This window comes from Bombus huntii, unplaced genomic scaffold (assembly GCF_024542735.1).
Source record: "Bombus huntii isolate Logan2020A unplaced genomic scaffold, iyBomHunt1.1 ctg00000061.1, whole genome shotgun sequence".
NCBI lineage: Eukaryota > Metazoa > Arthropoda > Insecta > Hymenoptera > Apidae > Bombus > Bombus huntii.
This window is the reverse complement of record NW_026099322.1, coordinates 95,773-115,441: the sequence shown is the minus strand read 5'-3', so window position 1 is coordinate 115,441 and position 19,669 is coordinate 95,773. Positions and strand designations below refer to the sequence as shown.

At 36.9% G+C, this 19,669-nt stretch overlaps 1 protein-coding gene and 1 long non-coding RNA gene across 5 annotated transcripts in view; both read left to right on the top strand.

The window, feature by feature from the left end:
* The window catches only part of LOC126875989 (omega-amidase NIT2-like), a 63,447-nt gene extending 52,754 nt beyond the window's left edge, over positions 1–10,693 (top strand). The window contains exons 3-5 of the mRNA XM_050638923.1: positions 9,725–9,893; positions 10,168–10,401; positions 10,553–10,693. Of these exons, the coding sequence (XP_050494880.1) occupies positions 9,725–9,893; positions 10,168–10,401; positions 10,553–10,644 (495 nt within the window). The 3' untranslated portion in view covers positions 10,645–10,693. The remainder of the gene's footprint in view (positions 1–9,724; positions 9,894–10,167; positions 10,402–10,552) is intronic.
* A 4,168-nt stretch (positions 10,694–14,861) lies between these two features.
* Positions 14,862–17,719, top strand: LOC126876000 (uncharacterized). Of its 4 annotated transcripts, none has more exons than XR_007693857.1 (4): positions 14,862–15,492; positions 16,614–16,909; positions 17,122–17,196; positions 17,314–17,719. It is a non-coding gene; the product is annotated as an uncharacterized LOC126876000 (long non-coding RNA). The 4 variants fall into 4 exon arrangements; XR_007693854.1 differs by having other exon boundaries at positions 16,992–17,196; XR_007693855.1 differs by having other exon boundaries at positions 16,992–17,196; positions 17,292–17,719.
* The last annotated feature ends 1,950 nt before the right edge of the window (positions 17,720–19,669 follow it).

The following is a 19,669-nucleotide window of genomic DNA, read 5'->3' as shown; positions in this document are numbered from 1 at the left end:
AGAGCACTTGCTGATCTTATAGATTTTATAGAAAATGTGATACATGATTGACCAAGATTATTAAGAAAATGATGTTTACATCCGTATGAGATTAACGATCCGAAATACACACTTTGTGAAAATTCGTGACAGTTGGAGGAAAAGTAATGAATTAACGATTATGTGACAGCAATTAAAATCCGTCGATCTAAGGTCTTTATTAAATTAAATAGTTCAAAATCGTTTACATATTAGGTGATCCCATAAGTTTTTGTGTATATATTTATACACTTTTGTGTATATATTTCATGTGTCGATTTCTAAACATACGGCGATAAGGGACCAATGCACTTGAGCTTAGCTGATCGAGAACAGGCTAGAGTAGATCTTCGTGGGCATAAGATCGTAATATAGTGAACACAGTGACTTCTAACAGTAAAAAATCACGAGTGAAATGCGTATCCATTTTCGACATCTCATGTTATATGAATTTCGGAAAGAAAGTTCGGTAACAATTGCCAGGAAAAACATATGTGCTGTTTACGGAGAAAATGCGCTTTCATCTCGCACCTGTAGGAAGTGGTTCCAACGTTTTAGAGCTGGGAATTTCTGTTTAGAAGAGGAGGTACGCTCCGGGCGTCCTCCTCAGACAGACGGAGATAAAATTCGGGATCTTGTTGAAAAATCACCAAGTTTGACAGTTCAAGAGATGTCAAATGTCCTGAAAATACCTAAGACAACGATTCATAGGTGTTTAAAAAAAATGGGGATGGTGTCAAAGTTGAACGTTTGGGTGCCCCATGAACTTACGGAACGGAACCGTCTTGAACGAATGACAGCGTGCATGTCATTAATTGCACGTAATAAACGTGAACCATTCCTTAAACGCCCCTGGTAACTGGTGATGAAAAGTGGATACTTTTCGAAAACCCTGAACGGAAACGTAGCTGATCCCAACGAAATCAGCCACCTGAACGCTGTGCAAAACCAGGGTTACATCCACGTAAAGTTCTTTTGTGTGTATGGTGGGATTATAAAGGAATACTCTATTTTGAACTTTTATCTAGTGGTGATACCATTAATTCAGACAAATATTGCGCTCAGTTGGAAAAATTAAGGGAAGCACTAGCTGAAAAACGGCCAGGTTTAGTGAATAGGAACAACGTTATCTTCCATCACGACAATGCTAAACAGCATGTCGCGAAAAGCGTTACAAAAAAATTGTCTGAATTTAATTGAAAAATTTTACCACATCCTCCATATTCCCCAGACTTTGCCTCATCTGATTACCACCTGTTCAGAGCATTACAACACTTTTTAGTAGCTAAAAAATTGGAAAATATTGACACTCTCAAAAATAGCATAGAAAATTATTTTAAAGAAAAACAAGAGAACTTTTATCCAGACGGAACCTACCAGAAAAATGGGAAGAAGTTGTACAACGAGAGGGGGATTACATTTTTTCATGAAACTGAAAGGTATGTAAACGATCTTAACATATATAACCTCTCGAAAAACGGCACGAACTTATGGGATGACCTAATAATTAAACAACTATAAATATATCAAAAGATTATAATAAAAGAATGTAATAGAATATCTAATGTCCGTACTTGTAAATACAACGAAAAACGTAACGTGTAGATTGCAGATGTTTATGAATGTAAAATTTGCGAAAAGCATATGAAAGTTATACACATAAAATATACAAATATTGATATATGCACGAAAACTATGCGTATATGCACAAAGATATGTACAATTTATGAGTAATATGTCTAATATTGATTTATTAACGTTATGTGAATTGATACAAAAGGATATTTAACAATTTCGTTTTAAATAAAAATCTATTTATGACGACGCGCCAAAATTCGCATTACGATAAATTACGATAAATTATAAATTGCTTTTCCGTATCTGCAGCACTCAAATTGTACAAGTAATGTGTGCGTTTGAGGGCCCGACCTTTTGGTCGACCGCGCCATACCTGCAGTAAAAACGCATACTGGCTTCGCATTTAGATGTTCGCGTTCGACTTGGGAATGGCGCGCATAGATGGTCGGCGCGCGACTTGCCCTCTCCTTGCGGATCATTGGACAAGTTAAACCTACCCTTTCGGGCGGCAGCTCGCTTAGCTGGCGCCACGCGATACCTGCCACCATATAGCTCGGTCCCAGCAGGTTGGCTCTCCAGCCGATTATTCCTGCTCGACAACCATTTTGTATGCTTACCGCTTGCACCGACGGTCACAGGTTTCCTCTCCAGCTCGCACGCTTCGTGCTTTTTTCTGCGCCCCGGTTCTTCGTTACTGTTGTTTTCTTGGTTCTATCTTGTTTATTGTTCTATCTTCGATCCAGTGTTCTGTTTGTTGTATCCGTTTATTTCTTCGTTGCGATTCTTTGTTTGGTTGTTGTTGTTGTCTCTATAAACTTGAAATATAAATGCAATTTCCTTTTAAATACAGTAACGAGGTTTATTCAATTTCGATAACATTGTATTAGTAAGATATCGAAGCTAGCAACTTTTCGTTGAAGTTTATTTTATATTTCTTAAATTATTCGGGTAAAGATAACTCCACACTGACGGCCTATTGTCCACAGACAGATGTCGTAGTAATCGGCGGACAATGTCTGTCAGTGAAACTTAAGGCGCGTACGGGCAGACTACAGGCGTCTGTAGACATTGCCTGCCGACAACACATGCCAAAACATGTATATAAACTGCCTGCAAGCAACGTCGCTTGTCCACTAGAAGTTTGCCGGGTATCACTGCGTATCGATGAGTCGAAAATGCCTTGGAGATGCAACACACGGATCGTTTAAATCTACCTGTAATCCAATCAAGCTAGCCTAAAAAAAAGACAAATTCAACATTAAATTGTATCGGACATTTTGCTACAACGCTCAACTGATAGAAATCATGCTCAGGAATAAATATATGTCTTTGCTAACTTTCTAAATATATGTAGACGACGTTTTAAATTGCTAGTAGTTGAAACAAACAATATGATATATTTTTGAGTGATCTATAAGGATTTACAGGCCCACTGGGAAATCTTATTAGTGTTCTCTTGCACTATGTATTAAAGCGCATCAACACCGATAGAAGCACTGTACACGCGATATCGTCGCAGTGTCTCCTGAAAATCGGCGATAAGTCGCTCGAAACTTTACTGGAAACATTTCTCCATGTTCTACTGACAATCACATAGCATGTGTCATTGCTGGAATTTGATAAATTTGGTTGAGAACACGAAAGAATTTTCCGTTTACAATAAAGCAAGGGACTATCGAGTTGGAACAGTTCGTGTTTGAAAATAGCGTTCTATGCTAAAATAGCGGTGGAAATTATACTACATGTAAAAGTGAGTCATAAAAACAAATACAATTTTCTTATTTTCTATCTTTTTTACTTTTATCGCAAGTTTGATTTCTATACATATAACTGTTTTCAATTTAAGGAGGAACTTATTTTCTTAAGGGCTTTTCATACAAATTTGAAAAATAACTGTTGTTTTTGATCCCTTATCTCTATCTTTATCCTTCTATTTTTGTGAGACTGTATCGGTTATTTATTCTTAATATTTACAATCCGAAGTCTAATTTATGTGCCGTATTAATTTTCTGTGAATAATTTAGAGATATGTGAAATCTTGCTATATATATATACAGTTTGGTACCTATTAGAAGTGCGTTCGATCTAATGTGGAAAATTCTTAATTTTAATAAAATAGTTTCAAATTGCTAAGGCTGGGGCAAACTAAGAAGTTTCTGGAATATACAGGGTAGTAAGTCGCTTCGCAAATATGTGTACATCGGGACAATATGTTACATATGTAATCCCTTACACAGTTTCATATGATCTTGTAAAATAATCATTCTTCTTTTAATATCAGTTGGTTTTTGTATTTTTATTTCATTTATCTCATAGATTATAATTCCTTTAGGAAATTTTTGCAAAAATTTTCGCTGGAAATTTTCAGAAAACCTTATTCCCGAACAAAATTTGTTTTGTACTACGAACTGTCGCATTTAAATAAGAAAAATTCTATTTATGTAATTTTGTTATTAAGCTTGTTCATATCTAACTTCAAATTATCTGTAGCTTGTTTATAATTAATTAAGTTTGAAATGTTTGTTTGTTAGTTATTACAAAAGGGTCATAGCTAAGTTTTTGAGTTGTGCTCAGGTTATTATAACTTCAGTTATTATGCTCTGAGCGTCATGTTGTTTCTTAATAAAATTCTTTAGTCTCAATAATCAATTTTCTCTGTTCATAAAGATGGTGGTTGTTTATTTTAAGAATTTTGTTCTTAATTCCAAATATTGCGGACATTCTTTTATTATGCATTAGTTGGTATCCAATCTTCTTGGATAGGACGTATTGCATATTCCATTTTTATTTGTTTTATATTTTATCCTGTTTCCTAGACTCACTGCACAATCACGTTTGTCTCTCTGCTAATCTAACTTGTACTATTATTCTTTTAGTTATTAACAATAATTTCATATCTAAGCAACTCACTTCAATTATGTTTTCTGAGTCGTTAGTATATTTATATACTTCACCGTTGATAATTCTGTAGATTATTCTATTCTCTCCGTTTATTACGCCCCAAGGCTTACTATAGGCCGTGTTCCTAACCGTCGCAAACAGATCGTCTTACATGACCGTCGAGATATACACAAAGTAGCGATAAATGCATAGTTGTCGTCAAGCAGCGAGTTCCAGAAACATCTATTCGCCTTCGGTGCGTTATTTTATCCGCATAAAGAAGCTGGTATACGTGATCATAGGCGCGAACGGTGGCGTGATCCGAGCGTAGTGGGGGTCGTCTTCCAGAGAAGACAACGAAAAGGATCGAAGAGTAATCGGTCCCTTCTGAAGAGTCAAACGTTATAAACTGCTTAGTCTAACGAATTCATTGAGAGATATCGCAAAGTCGGGTCGAATTTCTATAACATATCAACTGTATTTATCGCTAAATAATTTGTGACGTTTTTATTATTACATTCATTATTTTTAAATATACAAGCTATATTAACCTGTTAATACAGTGTTAAATTCATTGAACCACCCCTATTATCGGGATAAATAAATCAGGGGATCGATCAGTTCGTGGCGTCGGTTATCTAATTGCAACGGGAATTTACTACTCCCGTTGACGTGCTTTCTCGCGATCGCGTCTCTCCGTGAATGCTCGAATAAACACGGATTGCTTTTTAACTAAACATATTCATACCCTGTTTTCTCAAAATCGAAAGCTTAAAACATCCGTTCTTACTGATGTTATTTCAATTATATTTATATCGCGTTATTTCAATTATCTAATATATTTTTTACTTTTTTCATGTAAAATCATCATTTTACCAATTGTACCATAATTATTAGGAAGCTCTGTTAGAATTTAATCTTGGAATTAAGATTAATAATCTGTGGAAGACACAATGTTTGTGTTGAAACAATATAATGTGATATTTATTAAACAATTATTACAGGAATTATAAGTGTGTGTGTTCTGGAATGTAGACAGTTGACTGACTGGCACAGACACAGACACAGACTGACTGGCTTAGTGACCCATGGCCCTTGAAAAGGTTTTGAACCCCACTCTCTATGCAGTAATGAGTGTGACCTGTGTGGGTGTCTGTGTGGCGTCACATGTGCCGCAGAACCTTCTAGTAGCTTCTCGACGTGCCCATCGGGAATGTTCCATCCATATTCCTACGCTTCTTCCGCCGAATTCTCGAAAGAGCATGCACGTGCTAGCCGCCGTGGTACATCTCACGAACGCACGCTAATGAGGATATCGCTGAACAACGAAGGAAAGAATCCGTTCGATCAATCACCTCATCTGTATGCGATTAATATCGTTGTATTCCAACAAACTCTGAACAATAACTTAAACACGAAACTGTAATTTGTGTCTTTATAATTTGCAACGTTGTTAAAATTTTGTATCTCCCTTTGCAAATGCAAATAATTTAAATGAAAAAATACATGGTTTTTAAATCGTTTCTCTTATATTCGTAATAATAATTTCGTTCTACAGTGAATGCATTTATTATTCAACGACGTGATTTTCGGTTGTTTATTGGAAAGTTATAATGCTGCTGATCTATAGAATTAGTACTGACTGTTATAGTAATATGCACAGCGAGTCATTTGTAATAAATTGTAATTACTTGTAATGTATATCGATTGTAATTACTTGTAAACCACTCAATTCATAAATGCATACATATGTGGCGGCACTCGACAGCACAAATACGACAACTCGACACTAACTAATACCAGACAACGGCAGCGCAGTGGTTAGCGTCTCAAGTTACGAACGTTCGGGATCTGGGTTCTTAAATCCCGGCGACCGTAGTCCGATTTTTCTTCCACGATTCTTAAATGAAAAGAAAATACAGCAGTACCCTAGCAGCGACATCTACAGCCAGCAGCTACAATTATCATTTGTGTCTTTGTTCTCTCCTAAAGGCCGTCCAAGGGACTCGAGAATGCAAAGAAGAAGTGCTGCAAGAACATAACAAATATATTTACAAACCAAAACCAATTCATTACAACGCTCATCCTTCAATTACATCCTCCGCTTCCTTTCTGTCAATCCATCTTGCCCATATGTGGTTCCATAGCTGCTGAATCGTATATAGACAAACAACAACTTGAGTAAGCAAGGGGGATGGATGTAGAGCCGACAAATAAAGGAAAAGGAGAGAGAAGTGTTTCGTCCTTGAGTTTATCATATTGTGGTGGCCGGGGGATTCAACGCTATGTCCTCGATTCGCTCTAAGTACTCAGGTTCTAGACACCCTTGGAGGGCCGTAGATTTTTCTTCATCGCCCGCGATGCTCGCCGCCGCGAGCTATTTCTCTAGTAAGGAGAACCATAGCACTATCTTCTAGGGCATCGTCAAAGGCACGCGGACTCTTCACTGGTCGTAACTGTTTTATTCTTGTTTGACATATCGTAGGCGCGCCCGGAATCACGATAATTGAAATCTCATTAGCTCGATCACGTCGGGGTCACTTACACCTCACATATTTCAAATAAAATCTGCATAATTCTGAAGGAAACACAACTACATTTGGGTTATCTTGTTTTCACAGAAACCTGAGAATTGCTCAGAGTATTTTAATAAAATATTCAACTACTTTAAAACGCAAAAAATAGTTTATTGTATGGAATATATAGAGTGGTTCACGCAATTGTTTCGGCATAATTGGAAAATTCGAAATGTGTAGCTTTAAAAATATTGCAGAGGAAAAATCGGATTCGTCGAGGACAACCTTCGTTCAGAAAGTAAGGGAAATTGGCATTGCTGCTAATTGGTCAATTTGTATATCGGTGGTTAGAAAAGGATGCTAGCCGCTCTCGAGAGAAAGTCTCTAGTGGGAGACGTCGTTCATTAAAAAATAGGCGTTTCGACCGTTCGCGGAGAGACGCGATCGCGAGATAGCACGTCAACGAGAGTTGTAAGTTCCCGTTACGATTAAATAATCGACGCCACGAACTGATCGATCCCCTTATTTCGATTATGATAATAAGGGTAGTTCAATGAAATTCCACAGAATTAACACAAATAAATTAATGTTTATTTCAACAACTTATTAACTAGAAAGATATAAATGGAACAAAAAAAATGTAACTGCGTTTTGGTTGATAAGTAATGCGCGACATACCACATGTGTTGACGGTTCGACTTCTCGAAAAGTTCTGAACGCCTTTCGATTTTTTTCGTTTTTTCTGGAAGGCGACCCCCACTACGTTCGGATCACGCCACATTCTTTTACTGCGAGGTAAAATACGGGCCACGAGTCGACGTTTCTGGAAGTCGCCCTGCTTAATGAACCATGCGCTTGCCACTACAATGTTTGTTTGCCGGGCAGACGCGACGATCCGTCTGCGACATTATAGTGCCGCGATCGATAGTTAAGAATATGACCTATGGTAAGCCGCATGGCGTAACATTCTCCCCCCGTTGAGAGGGTACCGATCAAACTAGGGAGGTGTGGTTGAAGTTCCCATCTTATTTCGTCTCGGTGGCTAGTTGTTCGGGTTTCTCGAGATCGGGTTGAATTGGCAGTGGGACAAGCCTTTTGACGCCCCGATCCAAAATGCTCTTTGCCGTCTGAACTGTAGCTGTCCGGATGACACCATCGGCGCCTGGATGAACCTTGATAACTCGGCCCAGAGGCCAATGCATGGAGGGAACGTTGTCCTCTCTGAGGATGACGATTGTGCCCTTTTGGATGCTGTGTCCACCCTTGCTCCATTTATTGCGGTTGGTTAGCTCGTTCAAATACTCCTTATGCCAGCGGTTCCAAAAATGTTGTTTAAGCTGTTGGATATGCTGCCATTTGGAGAGTCGGTTCGATGGAATGTCTCTGAAATCTCGATCACGTAAGCACATTAATGAATCGCCAATGAGGAAATGTCCGGGAGTGAGGGCTAGGAGATCATTTGGATCGGTGGAGATAGGAGTTAGCGGGCGGGAATTGAGGACTGCTTCTATTTCTATGATAAGAGTATTACGGTGTTAAGCTCATATGTTTCTGTTTCTCCTCTCGCGCTGCGCCATAATATCCTTTGATATTTCCGATCCTCTGGTCGTACGAGGAATTGCCGATACATTTTCTCGATGTCGCCAGTGAGTACGTACTGATGAGCGTGGAATCTAATTAATATACAAAATAAATTGTGAATTGATTCGAGAATATAGGATTTCCCCATTTTCATGATTATCGTGATTTTTGTATAAATATATTTTTTAAGATACTAATAATTAGGTACTTATAAATTAGTATTATCAATTATTTTGCATTTATAATTCCGCCTCTAGTATAAGTGTTAATTGAAAACTAACTTTATGTTTGAAAAAGTACTAGCAAAGTCGTTGAGTAACAAGCCACTGATGCTAACACAAATAGCATTGTCGTAATTAAATATTTCTAAATATTCATTTTTCATTTTGAACCTGTAGAAACAATTTATTATATATACTATTAGCTAAGTAATTGCATATTTAATTAAGTCGAAATATAAAACTTAGTTATTTTAATAATTTAAAAAATAAAAAACTGACAAACATTTCAATTTAATTTATGGTTGGAACAAAAGACAGTTATTTTTCATTAATTGAAATATTGCAATGCAGAGTACTTTCGAAAATACGCCGAGAGTATTCCTGATGGTGAAACGAGCGTTGCTTCATCGAACGCAGCTAAAGAAAACAACATCTATGTAGTTGGTGGTACGATGCCTGAAATAGAGGGCGATAAATTGTACAATACCTGTACTATTTGGGGTCCCGATGGAACTTTGATAGCAAAACACCGAAAGGTAAGTAATATATTCCTTTATGGCTTTGGATTTGAAAATATTGGGGTGAAGAAAGTGACTCTATCTAGGAATAATTTAGGAATATACATATGTACATACGTATACTATAACCAATTCAATAATTTACGGTTTATAAAATACGTTATGATACGGGAAACGCCCATTTTTGTTGTAATGTGTAATATAAATTTTTCACATACTTAAAATATTATTATACTTATTTTTTCTCCTTTTTAAACATTATTAAATGATAGGATTTTTTAATAAAAGAAAGTGATAAAAACGCTGTCAGTTATTAAATAAAAAATAATTAAAGTTTAGGAGTTGGTAACTTTGATATTAAATTACAAAAGTTGCAGCAATAGAATTAGCGACTACATTTTTATGTTATTAGGTACATCTATTCGACATCGACATTCCTAATAAGATTACTTTTCGAGAGAGTGATTCACTCAGTCCTGGTAACTCCCTAACGACGTTCGATGTGAAGGGCTGCAAAATAGGTATTGGCATTTGCTATGATATTAGATTCGAGGAAATGGCACGCATTTATCGGAACAAAGGTACAGTAACTTAATCGATCAATACTTAACTAGCAAAAAATTAAGTATCTTTCTTAAATATATTCTATATAAAATTAATATAATCGGTAACTCTGTATAAAAAGAAGCTTAATTTAAAAAACCAGTATATTTGCTGAAAATGAAACAAATAAAAGAATTAAAAGCACAATAAGAGGACTGTCCTCGCATATTCAGAAATGATGGAATGTGAACCGTGCAACTACGAAGTTAATTGGTATTCGGTGGCTTCATATTTCCTGCTTCTCTGGGTTAGGTTGCCAAATGCTGATATATCCAGCGGCATTCAATATGACCACTGGACCACTGCACTGGTCATTACTTCAGCGTTCCAGAGCGAATGATAATCAATTATACGTTGCCTGCATATCACCGGCTCGTGTTCCTTCAGCAAGTTACGTCGCATGGGGGCATACACAGTTGACCAATCCCTGGGGAAAGATTCTTTACGATTTGGAAACTCAAGAGAATATGGCAGTCACCGATATCGGTAATTTACAGCTTAAAATTAAAAGCGAGAGATCCATGATGTAATTAATTTTTAGTCTCGTTAATTTATCGATTTAGCCATCTTCCTCTGTATTTGTTGAATTTATTAGTAAGCATTACTTATTACTTCGTATGTTTCTTTTTTCTATCAGATCTAAAAGTTGTTGAGGAAGTAAGGGCTCAGATACCTACATTTTCTCAGAGACGTACAGATTTGTACGACACTGTCTGTAAGAAGGAGTAAGTCTACACTAAAACAGAAAATGTTTTTTTATAATATTTCTACTACAATATCCCTTTTTTGTGAATTATTACTAATTTCTTATCATTTGTACTAAATAACACCTCAGCGGAAAGGCCCACGGTGGCACCGGAATAATAATCAAAGCAAGTATTAAGCACTACGAACTCCCACCATTCCAGAAAGACTACCTCCAAGCAACAAACGTAGCAATAGAAGACTGTCATGGCTCAATCACCACCTCAGCAATATACTGCCCTCCCAGACACTCCATTGCCAAAGAAGACTTTGATAACTTCCTGGACACCCTGGGCAACAGATTCATAGTTGGAGGAGACTATAACGCCAAGCACATCCAATGGGGCAGCAGACTGGTTACAGCAAGAGGCAAAAACCTCTTAAACAGCATAATAAACAACAACCTCAACTACCTCACCACATACGAACCCACATACTGGCCCACTGACACCAACAAAATACCCGACCTTCTCGACTTCTTCATAACTAAAAATATCCCATCAAGACACGTCCAGATCAACTCCTCGGCCGATCTCTCCTCTGATCATTCTCCCGTGATAGCAACAGTCAGTTCAACAATCATCGAGAGTACACCTAATGGCTCCATTCACAACCAACACACCAACTGGCAGCTCTTCAGAGAAGTCTTTACACACTCAACCTCAGCCTTCACCCCACTAAAAACAAAGGAAGATATCGAAGCAGCCACGGAATACTTAAACACGAGCATAATAAACGCAATCCGCCTCTCCACACCGACAAAGCCAACTAACAGCAAACAAGAATATCCACAATACATACTAAAAAAAATAGCAGAAAAACGTAGACTAAGAAGAGTATGGCAGACCCACAGAACACCGGAGGACAAACGCAAACTTAACAACGCAACTAGAAAACTATCCAGAACCTTAACAAACTATAAAAACGACTGTTTCCATAAATACCTCGCCAGCTTATCCCCCACAGCCGACGCCAACTACTCACTATGGAAGGCCTCCAGGAAACTCACACGCCCCCCACAAATAATCCCACCTATCCGCCGTCCGCAAGGTGGATGGGCGCGGAGCCCTATAGAAAAAGCCGACCTGTTTGCAAAACACTTGTCAAAAGTATTCAAACCCCATTCCCCCCAAGCCGCCGCGGACGTTACTGAATACCTACACACCCCCTTCCAAATGTCCCCTCCTATCGAACCCTTCTCCTCTGCTGAGACTATAGAAACAATCAGTCGCCTAAACCCCAAGAAAGCAGCAGGACACGACCTAATAGGCAATAGAGCAATCAAGGAACTTCCCACAAAAGGGATAGCACTCATCACATCGATTTTTAATGCTATCCTTCGCCTGGAACACTATCCTAAGGCTTGGAAAATCTCATTGATTACCCTCATCCCTAAACCCGGTAAACCGATACACGAAACCTGCTCCTATCGCCCAATCAGTCTTTTACCTACCCTGTCCAAACTATTCGAGAAGATGCTCACGAACCGACTCCTTCCAATCCTAGAGAACTTGAAAACACTCCCAGATCACCAATTCGGCTTCCGAAAACATCATTCTACAGTAGAGCAAATCCACCGCTTAACTCATACGATCAGCCAAACACTCGAAAAGAAAAAATATTGCTCAGCGGTTTTCCTAGACATCCAACAGGCATTCGACAAAGTATGGCATGAAGGGCTACTATACAAGCTTAAAAAGATCCTACCTCACCCCTACTACTCCATCCTAAAATCTTACCTAACCAATAGACAATTCATGGTTAAATGCCTAGACGCCACTTCCGCAACATTCCCAATAGAAGCCGGCATACCCCAAAGTAGTGTCCTCGGACCCCTACTGTACTCCATCTACACTGCCGACCTACCTATATCAAACGATATAACAATAGCGATATTTGCAGACGACACAGCGCTATTAGCTACCCACGCAGACCCGGTAATAGCCTCATCCACTCTCCAGCGAAGTCTCGACTCCATGGAAAAGTGGTTTCACAAATGGGGCTTCAAAGTCAACGAAAAGAAATCCTCACATGTAACCTTCACGCTCCGAAAACAAACCTGCCCCCAGGTCACCATCAACAATGCAACAGTTCCTAGCAGGGACACAGTCCGATACCTGGGCATGACCCTGGACAGGAGACTAACGTGGAAGACACACATCTCAGATAAAAGGAAGCAACTAAAGGACAAACTAAAAAACTCTATTGGCTCACGGGCCGACGCTCCAAACTAAATTTACAGAATAAAATTACCCTCTACAAGACCGTAATAAAACCTGTCTGGACCTACGGAATCCAACTATGGGGAACAGCAAGTAACTCCAACATCGAAATACTCCAACGCTTTCAATCGAAAACGCTAAGATCCCTAATTGACGCACCTTGGTATGTAACCAATGAAACAATACACCGCGACCTCAAGATACCCACCGTCAAAGAGGAAATAGCAAAATATAGCAACAGATACAGCAAAAGAATCAACAAACACCGAAACCCCCTAATCACTGGACTACTCGATACGACGGACCAAATTCGCAGGCTGAAGAGGCACTACCCGCTAGACCTAAACGTTAGATTCATTTAATTATCCAAATTAAGCATATGCACTTACTTATAATACTTATAGATTATAAATTATATCTATCTATAATAAGTATTAACTTATTGTAAATAAACAGCCATGTCACTGCGCCACGCCAGAAAAATTACTGAAAATTCTCAACGCGAGAATTGATTGTAATTTCAACAAATAAATAAAAAAAAAAAATTTACAATAATCTCATGTAAGAAAAAATAAAAGGGATAAAAGTAGTACAGAAGATAGAAAAATCTATAAAACTGGTGGCTGGGAAATAGAAAATATATAAATTTATGTTATTAGAGTTTAGTACTTCTGTCGATCAATGTGTTACGACCGTTCGCGGAGAGACGCAGTCGCAGTAGCGAGAGGCGTAAATTCTCGCTACGATTCGGTGAATCGACGCCGCGAAGTAGTCGTTCCCCTGTTTCGGTTAAGATAAGAGGTGGTTAAATGAATATGACACTGTATAGTAAGTTATATTTCACCGTTTATTCTAACAACTTATAACGAAGGCAGTTACGCTGGTGCGTATGTACGAGATTTTTTTTTTTTTATTTATTTGTTGAAATTACAATTAATTCTCGCGTTGAGAATATGTACGAGATGAATGAGTGGCTGATCTGTGGGTGTGTCCTACCCGGTGGAAGGATATTGACCGTTCGAAGGATGTGAAATCAGAACTGTCTTGGGAGACGATGCTGTCTCGGAGGAAAGCTAAGGATGGGTGTGTCTAGCGCACGGGACCATCGGATTTGTTGGTGACGATTTTAGTTAGGAGAGTGAGGGAGTAGGCTTCGTCGTTAATTGGTTAGACGAAGGGTCTTAACCGCCCTCGAGAGAAAGTGGTTAGTGGGAGGAAAGTTGCAGCGTACGTGAGAAAAACTAACTTTCCCTTGTCCAGTCGGGGTAGACAATAGTCTTTAGAAATTCTTCGGAAACAGACGTTTGTTTGGTTTGAAGGACCTTTTCTAGGAAATCTATGAGATTTATGGAAGGTACTTGAAACTATGGAGGATACGCTGCGAGTATACGGTGACATCTGGTTGCCATATTGCTCGCGGTGCGACGTAACAAAATGGAATAGAAAGATTATATCACAGACGAAATTATACTTTACACTTTATTATACTCTATACTTTATTATACTTTATACTTTATTATTACATTACATCAATTGACATCTTTGGAATTACAACGATTCGATACACATTTTAACGTTTTAAACGTTTTAACGTTTAACATTCTAACATTCAGTTAGAACTTTGTATTGATTAGAGATATTGTAACGACCAGAAATATCGATACATATATCAATACTTTTACCTCGAAATTCGTAGATTCGTACTCTTCATTGTCCATACAAATTGTGTCATATATGTCCAAACCAAATTTAATTTACGTGCATTAACGTTTTCAAATCCATTTTTTATTTTCAAAGAACATCATATTTGTACTCGGTATTGCCAGTAAGTATCATGAAGAGACGAAACGAGTATCTCGAGTTAAGTATTGTTTAAAATAGTATATAGACATCTAGATATAACATTCAATGATTTTTCCCTCACTTATTGTAAATTATTGATATTGTAAAATTATAATTGTAAAATTATATAATAAATGATATTGTAAAATTATATAGTAAATGATATTGTAAAATTAAATAGTAAATTCACACGATGTTCAAATAATTCGAAATAACGATAGACCAAAAGCTGTTTAAACGAGACACAAGAATTAATCGTGCATTTTATTAAAAAGTTAAGTACGAATAAAAGAAAGAAAAATTTCGAACTTTTTTCGAAAGAACATACATTTATTATACAACATACATACATTTATTATATATTGTGTTCTTTCAAACACAATAATACCTTCCATAAAGGAGCACAGCCCAGATGAGACTTTTTATAGTTAAACTTTTAACGTACTCATAGAAACGAAATTTTTTTTTTTAAATAGAACTGTTACATTTTACGACACGTATAACATCGAACATTTACCAACATAGCGATGCCAGCGTACATATATATATACTGGTGTACTGGTCATCTTTTTTCCACACGTTTTTAGCTTTTCAGCTGTTTGTGAATGGGCGCCTAATCAGCCAATCAGAAATGGCCGGTATTCTATGAATCCTTTTCTTCAATGCTCGAAGAGCTGGATATTTATCCAAAGCTGGTGCCCCAAACATATACTCGTAATTTTCAAGGGCCGCTGCAAATACGAAGTCCGCCCATGTCGTCTGAAAAAAGGTTTGTATACATTTATTTTGTACCTCCTCTATTAAGCAATTTTTTTAATTTACCTCGAAAAATGTGAAAAATCGAACTCTTAACTACAGATCACTAGCTTTTTAGGAAGAATTTGGATTTTTATTTTATTGTCAGAATTTAATGGATAATTTTAGAAACTTCAACCTTTGGAGGTATTTGTTAATTAAAAATGACAAAACTGGTATTATGTAAAAAAGAGTAATCAATCAATGTCGAATGGAAATTAGACAGTTCTATAAAAATAATCCTTCTCACGATTCCACAACTTCATAGCTTAATTAAATACAATTCTTCGGCGATATAATTACAAATACATTTACAGGAATTGTGTATTATGATAAATATCTCGTTAAAGAAATTGAAATCGTAAACTCTAGATTCTAGTATTCTTTCACTTTCATGTTTCCTATGAGCCCTTCAATCGCTAAATATTTTGCAATGAAACACGTATTATTAAACATCATAGTCATACTAAATTAATTTAATGTGACTATTTATTATTATTATATAATAACACAGTGATGAAAGAAATAAACTGGTCAAGTAATCTAAGGAACGATAATACGTATCTATGTCAGTGACAGTGAGAAAAATTCAGATATCTGTACTTAAGTGATTACACTTATAAGTATCATTATATATTATATAAATATGATATTTCGAATGGTATCATTTATCACTCATTAAACAAGAGTGTCCTATCCAGAGAAATGATCTTACATATCTTAATCTTTGCTTTGATTACGATAGTAATAATTTCTATCAAACTTGATGAGGAAGATACATGAATAATTATCTAAAAGCTGAAAATCTTGGCAAATTCATTTGTACATAAACTAACAGGAGTGAATTTTAAAGATACACTCTGCTCTCAACAATTAAAGCTGTCTTGTCGCAACAAAGTTTCAATAATTTTTTATGAACAACATGGCCCAGTTTGCACAAAGACTAAAAATTTTAACATTAAATTTGGATAAAAAATCTTACGGTAGAAGGAATGATATATCCTTTATTTTTGCCAATAATCTGGTCGAATTTAGTCAAGTAAAATGGTATTGTTTCGTTCAAAAGTTGATTCTTCCTCGCTTCCTTCTTTTCAGGATTCTCCTCCATGCGATAGTAGCAGATATCTGAAACGTATATGAAACCAACCGTTACGTTCATTTGTGTTTTTCCCCCCAAACGAAGAGAAAATAAGGTGTGAAAGAAGGAGTAGCCTCTCATAGTTCCTACAATTTCTTCATTCTCTTTGCTTTCTTCAATATTGCCTCAACAAGTTCCAGTGGTTCACGATACTTGAAATATATACAATGTTACCAGCGTGGAAATTGTCTTGGAAACTTGGAAAATCTTTCAAGAGGAACAACATTGCTAACTGAGATTCGAGAAAGGAAATGTAAGTAAATCCTTGCTTCTACGTAGAGCTTTTTTATTTACTTCTGACGAGTAAAGTACTGTTATTAAAATTTGATTAAAAGTACCAAGAATGTCGAGATATAAACAACCATTTGTGGAAAGGTCAGGAGAAGCAGAATTATCGAATAAACGTTATATAACTCTTAGTGATTAAGTAAGAGAAGAGAAACGAGAAAAAAGTCTTTTATCTAGGTCTTAATAAAGTATACTATATTTATCTCCATATCAAGAATAACAACAAGATATAAACAGTCTTCTAGAAATTGAGTAAATATTACATAATTACATCTTGAGCAATATTTTGCGTCTTAGCTTTTGCTTAATCATTATGATAATCTTAAATATCTGTAAATTCTTCACAGACTCTTTGCATCTTCTATACAGGTATCTCATGATCATGTGATAACACACAGGAAGAAAAAATAGAGGAAAAAACAGCGTAAAAAAAAGTTGCGTAGGAGTATCGTCGCACTACATCATTCGACAATTGATGCACGTCATGGCGATCGTCACGGTTTAAAGCAGGCCATCAAAAACACGTTTGTTATCGTACGGAAAAATCTGCGACGTTCCAGCTGTTCAGGTGCATCGAATTGTGAATCATCGGCGGTACGAAGCAAGGCGAGGGGCGTAAATAGAGAAAGAAGAGAAGAGAAGGATTCGCATAAATGATAAAATATAATCGTTCGTTCCTCGTCGATGGCGGATGGATGGCTTTAATCGTGGACGATATCGATACGATTATATTTTATACATTTGAAACAAATATAAAAGACGAGCAAAAACCAGAGATACGATCGTTATGATATTATTCAATCGGTAGCCTATTTACCTCGTTTTTTGTTCACCTTCTCTGTCTAGTAATAATTTTTCGATTCGACTGGCGTGACGTTACGTTGGCGGTGTAGAAACACGATTTTAAACACCTGCGGATAGTTGCATGAGTTTCGAGCGATTCCATTCCCTTCGATTTATATTTATGCGATCAACGCGCGGATCGTTAACGCATTATGCAGACAGCAGATGTTACGTAATCACACATATCGTAATTGGAAATTAGTAACGTTATCGCGTACCAGGATCTTCCTGTCTTTGATCATCGAGTAACACTTCGTTGTCCTCGCTCCTTCCGCGGATAACCAGCGTTTATCATATAGAGACAGGAATTTGCAAAGAATAAAAGTTGTAGAACGTTGAGAGGCGTTGAGAGAAACGTGATGTTATCCCGTTATTCGTTAACGCAACGCAGTTAAAAAAATCCCGTAGGAAGATTACGATAATAGATAACCTGAGTCGAGTGTTTGTCGGGGGATCTAAAAGATTCTTTCGAGTTGAGCGTCTGAGATTGCAGAGAAGAAAATTTGGAAGCCATCGAATTCGTGATGTCGATAGAAATCTTCAGTTGGAATCGTTGTATCATAACGTAGTCTGCTTATTGTCGATAAGACTTTACTAAACTAAAAGTGACTACTAAAAGTTTCTATCCTCTAAATTCTATCTACGATTCTATAATCTAAAAACTGACTTTTGCAAACAAACTGTAACATTCGCTTAACGGAAAGACATACGTATCTTGTTTGTACTCGTCTTTTCACAATGAATTCTTGAACGTCTGTCTCTGTGGTGAGACAAATGCAAAGTCATCTCATCAGTTACTCACCTTGCTTCAAATCTCCAAGAGTATCGACGAGCTCGTCGCATATCATCGCATCCCATTCGTCCTTTCCCATTAGATCGTACTTCCTCGCCAAGTATCGCGCCACAGCGTTACTCTGCGCTACCGGTTTCCCGTCTATCTCCAGCACAGGCAGCTTTTTATAAGGCATTGCTAAGAACAAACATGGCTCATATGAACACTGTGTAGAGGGAAACGATCGATAGGATCGATAGAATCACAACACAGCTTCCGAGGCCGTTGCGTTCTTGTGAATAGATGAATCGAAATCATTTCGGTTTTAATCAACATGACCTAGTAAAGAAATACAGAAATGTCTTCTTTCTCCTTTTTTTCTTTTCTTACGATTACGATGGACAGGGTATCGCGTGTTTTTGACTGTTGGGAAGAATCTAAAGTTTTTAAAATCAAGGATAAAAGATAATACCAGACACGGAAAAAAATATTAGAAAATGTACACGGTTCTTGTAATGAAAATTGAAATGCAAGGAATATAAATCGAATGTCTCTTGCGAACGTAATTTTGTGTTTTACACCGACAGGATTGATTTACAGACTTACGTTGATTTTTTGTTTCCCTATCTGCAAGCGACATATAAGATTATATCGAAGACTATGCTGCGTAAAACTTTTATTATACTATTTACGATAGAAATGTCGCAACGGAAGATCGAATTTTATGTCTGCTTTGTTCTTTCTACTTTTTAGCTATGTTCTTGTTCATTTTCGAACTGATTTCAATTTTTTATCCTTTTTTTCCGACAAGTCCTAAAAAGTTTTTAAATTAACGAGAAACGTAGAAGTATTTTTGTATTCCTATTTTAAGTCACCTATTTACGGTTTTCTCAAAATATTCGAAATGCTTCGATTCATTGAAAACAATAAAGATTGCAACACAAAAATTCGAGAATCGTAAGTGAATTAAGTTGGTATTCGATAAACACGATATTACGGAAGCAAAACTTAATGAAAAGTTCGACTTTATTCCGTATGAAATTTTACTTTAAGTAAGTTTAGCCTGCACGTGAAACGAAAGTTTTATATACAGAAAAGTTTGAGTAAATG